Source organism: Hippocampus comes, unplaced genomic scaffold, assembly GCF_001891065.2.
Source record: "Hippocampus comes isolate QL1 unplaced genomic scaffold, H_comes_QL1_v1.1 scaffold82, whole genome shotgun sequence".
Classification (NCBI taxonomy): domain Eukaryota; kingdom Metazoa; phylum Chordata; class Actinopteri; order Syngnathiformes; family Syngnathidae; genus Hippocampus; species Hippocampus comes.
The window spans coordinates 3,376,050-3,389,582 of NW_017805135.1; the positions used below are offsets into that span (position 1 = coordinate 3,376,050).

The window sequence follows — 13,533 nt, forward strand, 5'->3', positions numbered from 1 at the left end:
CTCTTGCGATTCCAACAATAAAAGTAAAAGAGCTCATAAAGTGCCATCCAAAAAGAGTCGTTAGCAAGCTCTTTGATGGCTGTCTTAAAAGACGTTCTGCTTAGATCGACCGCTTTTATGGTTTTAGGACTATTCTTGGAGTGCGGGGGCAGAGAGTTAATGGTTGTGCAAACATCCGCAAACTTTCAGTTTGTAGGTACAACTCTCATTGATTCTGGCGTATTTTCCAGACTGCCACGTAGCAGTCAAAAGATCCACAGAGCAGGGACTGTCCGGACCCTTGAACACACAACGTAAACTCTGTCGGCTCAAATCAGTCAAAAGACCCACAGAGCAGGGACTGTCCGAACCCTTGAACACACAACGTAAACTCTGTCGGCTCAAATCGGGATGCGCACACAAGCCAAGCGGGGGTTACCCTTAACTTTGCAAGGAGAGGATGACTTCACATAACCCAATCCGATTTGGGACACTCCTTCTCTTTCTGCTTCTTTCCCAGTAAAAACTCCACCTCAGGAAGGGGGGCGGCCTGTCCGTGGGCGTGGAGTACAAGCATACGCGGTCCGGGGGAAATGAGCCCAGGGTAGTGGAATGTAGTTGCCATTCGTGGGAAGAGGAGCTAACAGTTAGCCTGCTAAACCTAGCCGGAGTTGGGGGATGAAAACATGCCTCACTTTACGGTGGTACCCGTGAGGGATAGAGCCCTGTCTGGCTATGACAGTCTGGAGGGGATCAACTCGGTGGACCACGGGGACGGTGGACCACCGGATAATCAAGACACCGTCAGCTCTGACGGTAAGCCGCACAACTTTGTCAAAGTTTGGAATTAGTGGTGATACTTTGGAAGCGAGATTAGCTCATCGTGGCGAGCCCGTCTCCTGAACAGCTGGTTGGGCGGTTACCATGGCGATTATACCGCGGCCACTAACCAGTTTTTCAAGCTCCCGTCTGTTTGCAAATCGCTAGAAAAAGTTTTTCAAAAGTAGGTTCAACCCAGACGCAGTGGGAAAGGGGTGAGAACTACACAACTGGGGTGTGCTGATAGAGCACCACAAAAAGGCCTCAAGAGGCGGCTGGTACAAAAGATGGTGCTCTTGTTTTTGTGCCGAGGGAGGATTTGCTTTTACCAAAATGGGCTGCAGCGCATTTCTGCCCCAGCTTGTCACTCACGTGTTTCTACCGTGTTCACACAAGAAAGAAGAACAAAGCAAAGAGACGGAGCAAGGCAAGAGGAGTATGATTATGTGGTATTTTTACATGGGCTCGAGGAAAGAAAAACGTGATGGAATAAAAGACTCACATTGGGTGCGGTCTTTGAAATGAACCTGACAGAACCAAAGGCCACACTTTGTACAAACCCACAGACTATCTGCCTGCTTTTTAAATTTTATTTAAAAGTGAATTGAATGCATACTGATACAGCCTAAAGACTCACTTGAAAAATATCACAAATAAATTCATCTGAACACTTCTTCTAGTTCTTCTGAAATTTACACAGATTTCTTTTGGGTACAATTGTGGAACTTTCTATTATTTTACTTGGAATGGATTTTAAAACACATTGCATTGCATGAAGAAGGGATAGCAGAGAGCTAGTACACAGCATTTTAAAGGCAATTGCAGGGTTCAACGACATTTGCAGTGGCTGGGGGTGGGAGTGGGGGGTCAATACGTAACTCTGTTGGGTCACCCAAAGTTCAGTGACGCTGGCCTGTCTAGTCCAGTGCACATTTCTTATATAAATATGATGAAAGCAGCACATTCTTGCTTTTGGAATATTTATTAGTTGATAATTGGATCATACTTTTATTTTGTAAAAGAAATAAAGGCCCCAAAATGTAAAATGTTACATATTCAGTTTCTTTTTATACTGCAGAAAATATCTATACCATCCAAAAACAATCAATAGAAGTAATATTGTCTAACAGGGACAGTGTGTAAAAATATATTGGGGTTTTTTTCAGTGTTCATTATTTATAAAATACACTATTAACCTCAGTAATATGCAAAAAAAATGTTTTATCACATCGACGTAGTTTAAAAAAAATGTAACTGTAGGTGAGGTAATCTGTGATTACATTGGGCGCACCTCCCCAACAGGATGCTGCCATGCTTTGCCGCCATCTTTCTGCTACGGATACCCGAAGGAGACAAACTTAGTGAAAGTAGTTCTTCAACATCATGACTGAGCAAGTGCAACAAATGCAATCCACTTATTTCATCACTTGAGGGAACACAAGAATTTGTTTCTGATGATAAAGGCTGAATGGACCCTGGCTATTCGATTGCAACGTTTGCAACGCAGCACGCCAATTCAGTTGAAATGTGACTGCATAAGATCTTGGGTCGACTTTTCCCGTGCGCAGTGAGCTTCCTGAAGCACTGACATCCCAGTCTGCATTCAGCTGCCATGACATGCTGTCAAAAAAGGAAGTGAGACTGCGGTGAATGAGGAGAACAGGCGCATGCTATAATAAGGCCTTGTAAACAGTTTACGACATGGCCATGGAGATGTACTCGAACAATGTCATCAGTGCAAAAGATGTGGCGGAGGACCTTCTCGGTTCATTGTGTGCTGATTGCAGTTGCTGTCATCGTTTTTGTGCTTGACATTTGTGTTTGCCTGCGGAGTTGCATTTTGCTTAATTTTAACTGTAGGTCATTGCAGAAAGATTTGTGTTCTCACGAGTGTTAAGTAGGAATATACGTGTGAATGTGAATGGCTGTTTGTCTATCCGTGCCCCGTGATTGACTTCTGAAAAGTCCGAGGTGTACATGCCTGTTGCTCAAAGTCAGCTGGGATATGCTCACCTACGACCCTAAAATGGACAAGCTGTGTATAAAATGGATGGATGGATAGAAAGTAAATGACGCATTTGTGCCTGAAGTCATTTTCTGTTCTATTGTGGGAATGGTGATCTTATACACGTAACCCGGGAGGAACTGACACAGTTTAACGTCATCCTCAGCCTATGAAAACAGCTCTGTTCGGTCCAGAAACAGGCCCCCGCCCATAACACTGCGATCATTGTGGTAGAGCCAAAAGAGCACTCTCATACATTCACCACATTGGGCGGACAGTTTACAGTTGCGCAATGTGACCGTTGGCAACCTCTGCCCATGCTTTCCTACTCCGTTAGGTTTAACATGACACGCGTGTTGAGCCTTGGATTCCTGTGTTGTGATGACCGCGTAGAAGCATACCGAGGTCATTGGATCACGCTAAGTCCACCTGTTGCTCATCATTATCGCAGATCAGCGCTAATATGTTTTGCTGTGCATCTCAGCAGGTTCGCATTCTTCAGATGTTGTTCTGCATGGAAGACATCCAATGAGGCTGCATTAGCTTGTGGCTAAAGCTACAGCATTTGTTACATGAAGAAAGGGTAACAAATGAACGCAGGTGCTTGGTTTATACACCTATAGAGTAAAATAGTTATAAAGATAAAATTCTTATTTTTTGTAAACTGTATTTAACCATATAGTTGCTGGGGATGTTTATGTACTGCCCTGTAGGATGAGCTTGACATGTATGAGGGATATGGCAGGGGTGCCCAACCAATCGATCACGATACTGAACCCTGAGCGTCCTATCAGTTTCACTTTCACCAAAAAAGTATTAAAAAAAAATAAACTAAAATAAAAAGGCATGTCACCGGACGTTGTTAGCAGTCAGCAGTCTGCAATTGCAGCTTGCGATCAAAGCTGTTGCCATATCTCATTTGTTTCATCTGCAGCCGTTTAACAAATCAGTGAATCATCATGTTCATCAAAAAGACAGAAAGAAAGGTCTCTGTTTAGAATTATCTGTCATTGTGCTCAGTGAAATTAAAAAGTGGTATCTGTACTTGGTATCGGTATCGATGAGTACTAGAGAGTGACAACACATACCGGTATCATCCTGAAAAAAAATGTGGTATCTACCATCACTTGTTAATTGTCACACAAAAAGGCGTTTGCCACTAATGTAAGTGAGTTAGCATCATGAACCTCAGCTTTACAGATGCCACAACTCCCGTGTAGGCAGTATGTGTTGTACTGTAATACGTGGAGTGACACATGGTCACATTGTAAATGCAACAACAGCAGGGAACAGTGTCGCAATTTGGGGTGCTGTGTTTATTTATTTTGGTGCAGCCGGTGATAATTTTGGACAGGGGTTCTACTAGAGCGAAGAGCACCATTACAGCCAATACGGTATCATCAAAGAAAAACTGATTTACTGTATTGAGTGTAGAATTTGGGAGTCTTCGTACATTTGGATGGAATATCAGAGTAATTATGCAGTGGAGTAGAAAGTGTATTCAATAGGAAATAGATGGAGCTAATCTGCTTCTCGGTGTTAAACCTTTAATTCAATCGTTAAAGGGGAAGTTTAGCAGATAAGAGGCTTTTCCAATAAAGAGCTGATGGACACCTACACCGTTGAGAAACTGCAGAAGGCAGCTGCAACTTGATATTAAATCAGAGCTCCAGACTGCCCCTATATCCAAACTCTTGAAACAGGCCTGGACAAAAATTATCACTTAATATTTTGTTGTACAACCTTTTGAGGCAATTACCCAAGCAAGTAAAGTGGCCCACTTTTCATGAGCAAGCTGCTCCACTCTCAGGTTTGAAGGGCGTTTTCACCAGACGGCATGTTTCTCTGCCTCTTCCGCAGATTTTCAATTGGATTTAGATCTGATGTAGCTCTGTTTTTTTGGTCATTATCCTGTTGCCAGACTATTGACCTTCAACTTAGACTAAACTTTCATGACACGGAGCAGAACATCTCTCCATAGAACACCTTGAAAGTTTTAAGTTTTCATTATACCCTGCCCAGATTCAAGACACCCTGTGCCCAGTTGTAGCAAAGAAAACACAAGAGCCTCCTCCATGTTTCACTGTCGGGATAGTGTTCTTTTTGTGTGCATGCTTTATTTTTTTTCATCTGTGAACATGAGCTGAGGTGCAAGAAGACACAGCGTGCTTTATCTTAGCACAACAATACATTAATATCAGAGAGCATCTGGTTGTGTGAGAGCAACAAGGTTTTAATTAAAACGCCACAATACATACATTTCATAAGGGCAAGGAAATATTCTTCTTCCAAGTATAAAGGGATGAATACACATGGCGCTTCAATGTAATGACTTCAAATGGACACTAGATGGCAGTGTTGTGCTGTTGTTTGTTTTGGTTTTTTTTTTTTAATGCTCCACCTAGCTGCACCTCATCTGTGGAGCATCTTGTTGGTGGTAAAACCATACTCTTATGTGTGTATTTAGTAACACTGTAAATGCACTTCACTCACATACAGTGGCACCCAAATTTCGTTGTATTCTATCCAATGACAATAAAGGCGATTCTGATTCTGATTCTGATACAGTCATGTTAGATAATACATCAATGAGCACTGCCTCTTCATGCGCCACATGTTGGATCAGGCTCCGCAGTGGGTGTTGACCCAGGGTGAGCGGGTGTCCTGGATTGTAGTTGGTGATGGGAGTGCAGCGTGCACAACACCGCTCATAACTATGCTGAGCCTCAGTGACACCAGCAGCAGCACCACTGCAGCACTGAGCACAGGTGAGTGAGGGCGAGACATATTTATTATTAACCGCTGGTGCTGCAGGAGGTTATTTCTTGAAACACTTTTTTTGCCCCAAAGGCGGATGCAAGATTTTATTTTGTTTTATTTTTTGTCATTTTGGGTTAGTACATTTGTATGCAAACGTTTTTAGGCGGGGTTCGGTGCTATCCTGTGTGGTGCTTTTCTGTGCAGTTTGTTTTCTTCTATATTCCTAAATCATGCATGTTAGCTTAATTGAAGACACTTGTCGAAATTGTCCAATCAGTACAGTCCTCTCCAAATGGCGATCAGTACAGGGTGTACCCCACCTTTTGCTCATAGTCAGCTGGGATGGGCTCCAAGCTCACCTGCAACCCTACTCAGCGCTATAGAAAATGGATGGTTGGTAGTTTTTGCAATGGAGTGATTGATATATGTCTGCAAAACTGCTCGAAGCACATCCTCATATCGACTGAATTTCGAGCTTGCATTGTTTGTTTCCAATTATAGGACATGGCAATCACAAAGAAGACAGCCCCTTTCTCAACAGTCCTGACGAGAAGAATAAGAATGACTTCTACGATCGGAACCTGGCCTTGTTCGAGGTATTTTGATCTTTGGTTGTCAAATTCAAATCACGACCTCATCTTTTATTTATTTATTTATTTATTTCATGATTTATTTATTTTTTCCCCATTCTTCTCCTCTTTCTGCATTCAGGAAGAGCTGGACATCCGACCCAAGGTGTCATCTCTGCTCAGTCGTTTGGTCAGCTACACAAACATCACCCAGGGAGCGAAGGAGCATGAGGAGGAGGAGAGCGCGGGGGCCTCGCAAAGAAAGACTCCTAAGGTCAGTGCCTTTGTAAAATTATCCTCCACCAACAACGCTTTCCCTTCCAAGTTTTGTATGAAAACTTGCTGACAGATTGGTCGACAAGAGATATGTGTACCTCTTTTCTATGTTGTAAAAAGCACAATTTCCACCACTGTAGTACGTCAACCCTAAGAGTTCTGTAATTTGGGGTTCAAATCTCGGCGCTGGTGCGGAGTTTGCTTTTTCTCCCTCTCACTCCCTTCCGCATTACAATATCATGAGCGTTAGCTTCATTGAATCCTCTAAATTCTCCATAACTGTGAATATGAATGATTGTATGTCTGGATGTGATTGGCTGGCAACTAGTCAAGCATGTAGCGGGCCTCTCGCTTGTAAGTCAGCTGGGATTGGCTGCCGCTCACCTGTGATCCTAATGTGTTCAAGCAATGTAGAAAATTGGACATGTGGGTGGATAGGGTCCACTGTTCATGCAAGAGCTGAAACATTCTGCACTGACCTTTAAAGAGTACAACCATCAATAATGATCATCAATACTGCTGTTTCCTGAATTGCTCAATAATCACCCACCGCTCTCTCTTTCTCTCCCTCTTTTTGCCTCCCCAGACCCCCAACATGGGTACTCTGATGGGCGTCTATTTGCCCTGCCTACAGAACATTTTCGGGGTCATCCTTTTCCTGCGGCTGACGTGGATCGTTGGGGTGGCCGGCATCATGCAGTCCCTGCTGATTGTTATCATGTGCTGCACATGTGTAAGTGCGCACACGCAGACACGCACCAACTAGGCTAATATGCCGGGTGGATTTCACCACCAATGTGGGTCATGAGCCCATGCCTACTGCGTACCGGTCAATAAGATGCACTCACACGCCACATTTGGTATATCCCGCCCAATACAATAGCTGGATTAAAAAGTCCGCCGTGACAAAGAAACTACAGACACTGCCACAGAGGTCAACAATATGTTTTCTGTTGTAGTTAATAGGTGGCCCACTTTGACTTTTCTGCAGAGCGCGTCTCGATTACCTCCCACCGCTTTACATAATCAGTGTTGTACTCGTATGTATTTTCAGGGCACGGCATTAATATATTGATTATTTCAGGAGAGATTATGCTCAGTCAGTTGGAAGCCGATGTACCCGAGCGTCACTTTGATGGGTGGATGTTAGCGTGCCACACAGATGTTCCGGCGCGACATCCGCGCCAATCGTTTTTTTTTTTAACTGCACTGTGCCTTTCCCTTTTGCAGACCATGCTCACGGCCATATCAATGAGTGCCATTGCAACAAATGGTGTTGTTCCAGGTAATGTTTGAATCACCGTGGCCATAAATTGAGTGATAGTCTTGCATTAAAAAAACCAAAAAAAACAAACAAACATAAAACTGCATTTTGGAGGATCTGGTTTGTAAGAGTGTGTTTCCTTTTTCTAGCCGGTGGGGCCTACTTCATGATCTCGCGCTCTCTGGGTCCAGAATTTGGAGGAGCCGTCGGCCTGTGCTTCTATCTTGGCACTACCTTTGCTTCCGCCATGTACATCCTCGGAGCCATTGAAATATTCTTGGTCAGTTTTTAGCACAGGAACCATATTTAGTTACGTCAGATAGGGTTGAAGATGCCATCATTTCTCTCTGTGAAGAAGAAGAACCACGTAATGTATTTGCTCAAATTATAGCCGTGGCTCTGATAGACAACAAAAGAAGAATCCCAAGTGACTGAAATTACTGATACCTTTACCATGACACATGAAGTGCGTGGTTAAATGTGCTCAAATATTGACTTTTTCTTGAAAAGTTGAATATTACCTCAATATTTAATGACGAGAAAATGAATCTCCAATCAATTTAACAGTAGAGTGCGCCAAAAATGATCTAGTATTTCAGTGAGTGCCATGTAAGGGAGAAAATGTCATATATTTCTGTATTTCTTTTCTTAGCAATATCTGGTACCTCAAGCCGCCATCTTTCATGCTGCAGACCACCACGGCACTGACAGCGCGATGCTGAACAACATGCGCGTCTACGGCACCATCTGCCTCAGTCTCATGGCCGTGGTGGTTTTCGTGGGTGTCAAATATGTCAACAAGTTGGCCTCCCTCTTCCTCGCCTGCGTCATCATCTCAATCGTCTCTATCTACGCCGGCGCGATCAAGTCTGTCTCTCATCCACCAGAGTTCCCGTAAGTTTTTTTGTGTGGAACAGTTGCTGTGGTTGTAGTGTATCCTACTCAGAGATGTTTGAAATATTTTGGTGAGTTTATTTCACTGTTTTCTGTTCTCGTTTTAGGATCTGCATGCTTGGCAACAGGACCTTGGTCAGAGATCGTTTTGATGTGTGTGCAAAGACCGTCACCATTGGGAACACGACGGCACCCAGTCAACTGTGGGACCTGTTTTGCCTTCCGGGGAACTTGAGCAGTGCGCAGTGCGATGACTACTTCCTGCAGAATAACGTCACGGAAATCCAGGGCATTCCCGGACTAGCTAGTGGAATATTTAGAGGTATAGATGAGAGTTATTGAAGTGGAGTGTGCAAATGTAAAAAGAAGTTAAGCACTCTTCATTGTAAAATGTTTACACAATCAACTTTAATAACACGTGAACATGTCTTCGGTTTCTGTCAGACAATTTATGGGGCGACTACATGCACAAAGGGGAGATCTTGGAGAAGGATGGCCTCGCGTCAGTGGACTCCCACAGCACCATGGAGCACTTTGGCATGTACGTGTCCGCAGACATCGCCACGTCCTTCACGTTGCTGGTGGGCATTTTCTTCCCTTCGGCCACAGGCAAGTCTCCCCCTCGTAATTGTTAGTGGTCTGATGCAGTTACTTTGCAGGATCTTTGTGTTGAAGAGGAGACTGTAAGCTGTGCTATTTAGGATTGCTTGTGAATTCCATCGACTACAAAGACATTTAACATGAAACGTAACCATGATATTAACCTTATGTTTTGAAGGCATCATGGCCGGCTCCAACAGGTCTGGGGATCTCCGGGATGCTCAGAAGTCCATTCCCATTGGAACCATCTTAGCTATTACCACCACTACTCTTGTCTGTATCCTTATTTTGGGGACCATATTGAGTCAAATCTTTTGGTTGTAAACTCACCTTGTGTCATCTTAAATTCCTTGACTTTTTGTCTCAAGATTTAAGTTCTGTTATCCTGTTTGGGGCCTGTGTCGAAGGGGTGGTCCTAAGAGACAAGTAAGTCCAGCAGTTATTAATGTGACCGCACTCTCGTCTTTATTTAACTCATCCAGTGTGTATCTTCAGATTTGGCGATGCAGTTCGGAACAATTTGGTGGTGGGAACTCTTTCCTGGCCATCCCCTTGGGTCATTGTCATCGGTTCCTTCTTCTCTACGGTGGGAGCAGGTCTGCAGACGCTCACTGGAGCTCCGAGACTTCTTCAGGCCATCGCCAAGGACAATATCATCCCTTTCCTCAGAGTGCGACATTTCATGTTGTGGATTATACATATCAGAACAGAACGCAAAGCGATATAGCGATTTTTTTATTTTTTATTTTTATTTTTTTGCTTTGCTTTGCTGATTATTTTTTCTTGGTTGCAGGTGTTTGGTCATGGGAAGACCAACGGTGAGCCAACATGGGCCCTCTTGCTGACTGGCCTCATAGCTGAGCTTGGTATCCTGATCGCCTCATTGGATATGGTGGCTCCGATCCTTTCCATGTAAGCTGACTTGTAGATGTATGCTGGTGTAGATCCAATTAATAAACCCAAATAGATCCGATAAAAAAAGCATGTTTAAAAATCTGACCATAAAAAGGTAAATGCACTGGTACACATGCTGGTCGATACTACTCCGCTCCATTCCAATAATGTTGGGTGCCAACTGGCACACGGCAAGATTTGAGAACTATCACACCTGTTGCTGGGTCTGGTGGGTCACTGCCTTATTTAGCCCCGATTACAGCAGACTGTATCAGTAATAAGTGCAGTGTGAGACCATTGAAAACTAACAGTGTAAGTTTTATTGCTGTAGAAGTGGGCATCATTTTTTCTATGCGGTTCTTTTGTTGGATTGTAATATTTTGGCCATTTACTGGTTATACTATTCAGACATTTTTGTATTTCCCCCCTCACAGGTTTTTCCTGATGTGCTATCTCTTTGTTAACCTGGCCTGTGCCGTGCAAACACTTTTGCGCACCCCCAACTGGAGGCCGAGGTTCAGATATTACCACTGGTGAGGACAACCTAAATTTGCTTCATTTCACCTGGGGAAAAAATATATATATTTGGGTTCCGCGAGAAAGTCGAACACTGTATCTGAAGATTTGAGCATGATTTTGGCCAAGTACAAGTTGCAATGATTTCTTCACTATGTTCCGCAAAGGACTCTATCCTTCCTTGGAATGAGCATGTGTTTGGCCCTGATGTTCATCTCCTCCTGGTATTACGCTATTGTGGCCATGGGCATTGCTGGGATGATCTACAAGTACATCGAGTACCAGGGGTATGTCCATAGCTTGAATGCTGTTTGACTCTTATGTCCTCTTTAGTCTTACCGCATCTTGTCTTTTTCCACTCGTCCAAACACAAACAGAGCGGAAAAGGAGTGGGGAGACGGCATCAGAGGTCTATCGCTTAGTGCCGCACGCTATGCCCTGTTGAGGCTAGAAGTCGGTCCTCCGCACACTAAAAACTGGAGGTAGAGCTATGCTGAGGCCTTCCTTCAAATTTAGGTCAGACCAAATCATCTTGAAAGTAATGATATCCCTGTTGACTGGCCCAACAGACCACAGCTGCTGGTTCTGTCAAAGCTGGATGAGGACCTCCACATCAAATATCCCCGACTGCTGACCTTTGCCTCACAGCTGAAGGCGGGGAAGGGTCTTACCATCGTGGGATCTGTGATCCAGGGAAATTTCCTGGAAAGTTACGGGGAACTGCAAGCAGCAGAGCAGGTAAAATGGAAGACAGTTCTCGACAGTCCTGCGTTGTGTGCGATCAGAACTTTGATCGTGCTTAATTAGCGGAGGTGATAAGTGAGGCATTACCTGATCAAGATGGATTGGTTTATCCCACAGACCATCAAGAACATGATGGACATCGAGAGGGTCAAGGGTTTCTGTCAGGTGGTGGTGGCGACTAAGGTGCGGGAGGGCATCATCCACCTGATCCAGTCCTGCGGTCTCGGGGGAATGAAGCACAACACGGTGATGATGGGATGGCCTTATGGCTGGAGGCAAAGCGAGGACCCTCGGGCGTGGAAGACTTTTATCAGTAAGCTTTTGCAACTCAGCTGCATAAACGTATCCCCTGGTTTGCCTGGTAGAATGCAAGTACGGTTCTGTGTTTTGTGTATATCTGAATTAAAACCACACAGGCAAATTAAAATTGAGAAATAGAAAAATCGCTTGCTCAAATTAGAACAGACAGTGCGAAAAGATAATTTATATGACAAATGCTTTAAAAGGCTCCAATCATAGTTATGGGGAAATAAGCATCGTGTTTAACCTGGATTCAAAAGCCTTTCCAGGGCAATTCTATGGCGATTTTCAAATATTTTTCCTCCAATATCCTCTTTAGAGCTCCGTTCCATTTTTCCTGATTTATTTTAAACCTCAAAGTATTGTCATTTACCGCCTCGACATAAATCGTTTTGATTTTCAACGATGACCCGGCTTACCTGCAGTTGAAATATAGTTTGCTAGTTTTATATATCCACTCTGCTTTCTTCTCATTGTAACTTTTAAAGGCCTACACTTAACAATTGACTAATTAGTTGCTCTTGAATTGTGAACCATAAGTGAACAACCTGGTATCGTTGCCGCCTGACATATTTTATATAGGGACATCATGACTCCATGCATTCTCGTGTCCTGGCCCGCCACGATTCAATTAAGCCCTTAATGGCCTTCATGTTCTCATCTCTGCACAGACACAGTCCGTTGCACCACTGCGGCCCACCTGGCTCTAATGGTGCCCAAAAACGTGTCGTTCTACCCGAGCAACCACGAGCGCTTCACTGATGGCAGCATTGACGTGTGGTGGATCGTCCATGACGGGGGCATGCTCATGCTGCTGCCTTTCCTGCTCAAGCAACACAAAGTGCTACAACACAAATGATATCGATAACGCCATTAGGATGAGAGTTTGGTTCGTAAGCTCACGCTTTGTTTTTTTTCTTAGGTGTGGAGAAAATGCAGAATGCGTATCTTCACCGTAGCCCAGATGGATGACAACAGCATCCAGATGAAGAAGGATCTCGCCACATTCCTCTACCAGCTGAGGATAGAGGCTGAAGTGGAAGTGGTGGAGATGGTAAGAGATGATCTCTTGCAGCGAGACGTAACGTGTTAATGAACAACACAATAACTTCATAGTTGTTTATAAAAGATGGATTTGATTGATACAGTTTTGATTTCTTTTTTGTGTACACTTGTATCAGTTTTATTTATGCTGTAATGCACATTACGAAGAGGACGAGCAAAGTGGTTGGTTGATGAGTTTGTGGGGTGGGTATGGAGGTACGAAGGCGGTTGGTTAGTTAGTTGAGTGTCAGTCAGTGGCTGTTTTTTGGGGGGGCTGGTGGGGGGGTCAATTAAGTCGGTTGGTCAGTCGGTTGGGTTGGTAGGTGTGTGTTATGATAGTTAAGTAGGTGACTGGCTGGTTAGTTGCAGCTGGTTAGAAGATCAGTCTGTTTGTTAGTTTGAGGGATGAGTGGTTTGGTTAGTTGGGTTGGTTGGTAGGTGGGTCGGGCATTAAGCAAGTAAGGCAGCTGGTTAGTCGGTGCGTCAGTCAGCACGTCAGATCAATGTTATGTCAGTCGATAGTTAGGGTGGTTGGTTATGTCGGCATGGACCAGTTTTTCCAGAAATGCCAATGCATACGTACATTTTTATTTTTTTGTACAGCTGACATAACGTCAGGTGCACCTGAACAATCGAGATGATAATGATTAATTTTGATTGATGCTATTGATTAAGAATGTATTCATGCGTTTCAGCATGACAGCGACATCTCGGCATACACGTACGAGCGCACGCTGATGATGGAGCAGAGATCTCAGATGCTGAGGCAGATGAGGCTGTCCAGTGCGGAGAGGAAGAGAGAGGTAACGCGCGCGCACACACACACACACACACACACACACACACACACACACACACACGTGTCATCA

General features: G+C 44.1%; 1 protein-coding gene across 1 annotated transcript in view; it reads left to right on the plus strand.

Annotated features, from left to right (window-relative positions):
- The first annotated feature begins 665 nt into the window (after positions 1-665).
- Positions 666-13,533, plus strand: part of slc12a4 (solute carrier family 12 member 4) — a 15,218-nt gene continuing 2,350 nt past the window's right edge. Inside the window, exons 1-21 of the mRNA XM_019866739.1 lie at positions 666-795; positions 6,065-6,159; positions 6,275-6,406; positions 6,995-7,141; positions 7,639-7,693; positions 7,822-7,952; positions 8,325-8,566; positions 8,674-8,888; positions 9,011-9,175; positions 9,345-9,443; positions 9,535-9,592; positions 9,662-9,836; positions 9,960-10,078; positions 10,495-10,593; positions 10,744-10,863; positions 10,954-11,058; positions 11,146-11,314; positions 11,438-11,633; positions 12,292-12,461; positions 12,543-12,674; positions 13,360-13,467. Of these exons, the coding sequence (XP_019722298.1) occupies positions 666-795; positions 6,065-6,159; positions 6,275-6,406; positions 6,995-7,141; positions 7,639-7,693; positions 7,822-7,952; positions 8,325-8,566; positions 8,674-8,888; positions 9,011-9,175; positions 9,345-9,443; positions 9,535-9,592; positions 9,662-9,836; positions 9,960-10,078; positions 10,495-10,593; positions 10,744-10,863; positions 10,954-11,058; positions 11,146-11,314; positions 11,438-11,633; positions 12,292-12,461; positions 12,543-12,674; positions 13,360-13,467 (2,862 nt within the window). The remainder of the gene's footprint in view (positions 796-6,064; positions 6,160-6,274; positions 6,407-6,994; positions 7,142-7,638; positions 7,694-7,821; positions 7,953-8,324; positions 8,567-8,673; positions 8,889-9,010; positions 9,176-9,344; positions 9,444-9,534; positions 9,593-9,661; positions 9,837-9,959; positions 10,079-10,494; positions 10,594-10,743; positions 10,864-10,953; positions 11,059-11,145; positions 11,315-11,437; positions 11,634-12,291; positions 12,462-12,542; positions 12,675-13,359; positions 13,468-13,533) is intronic.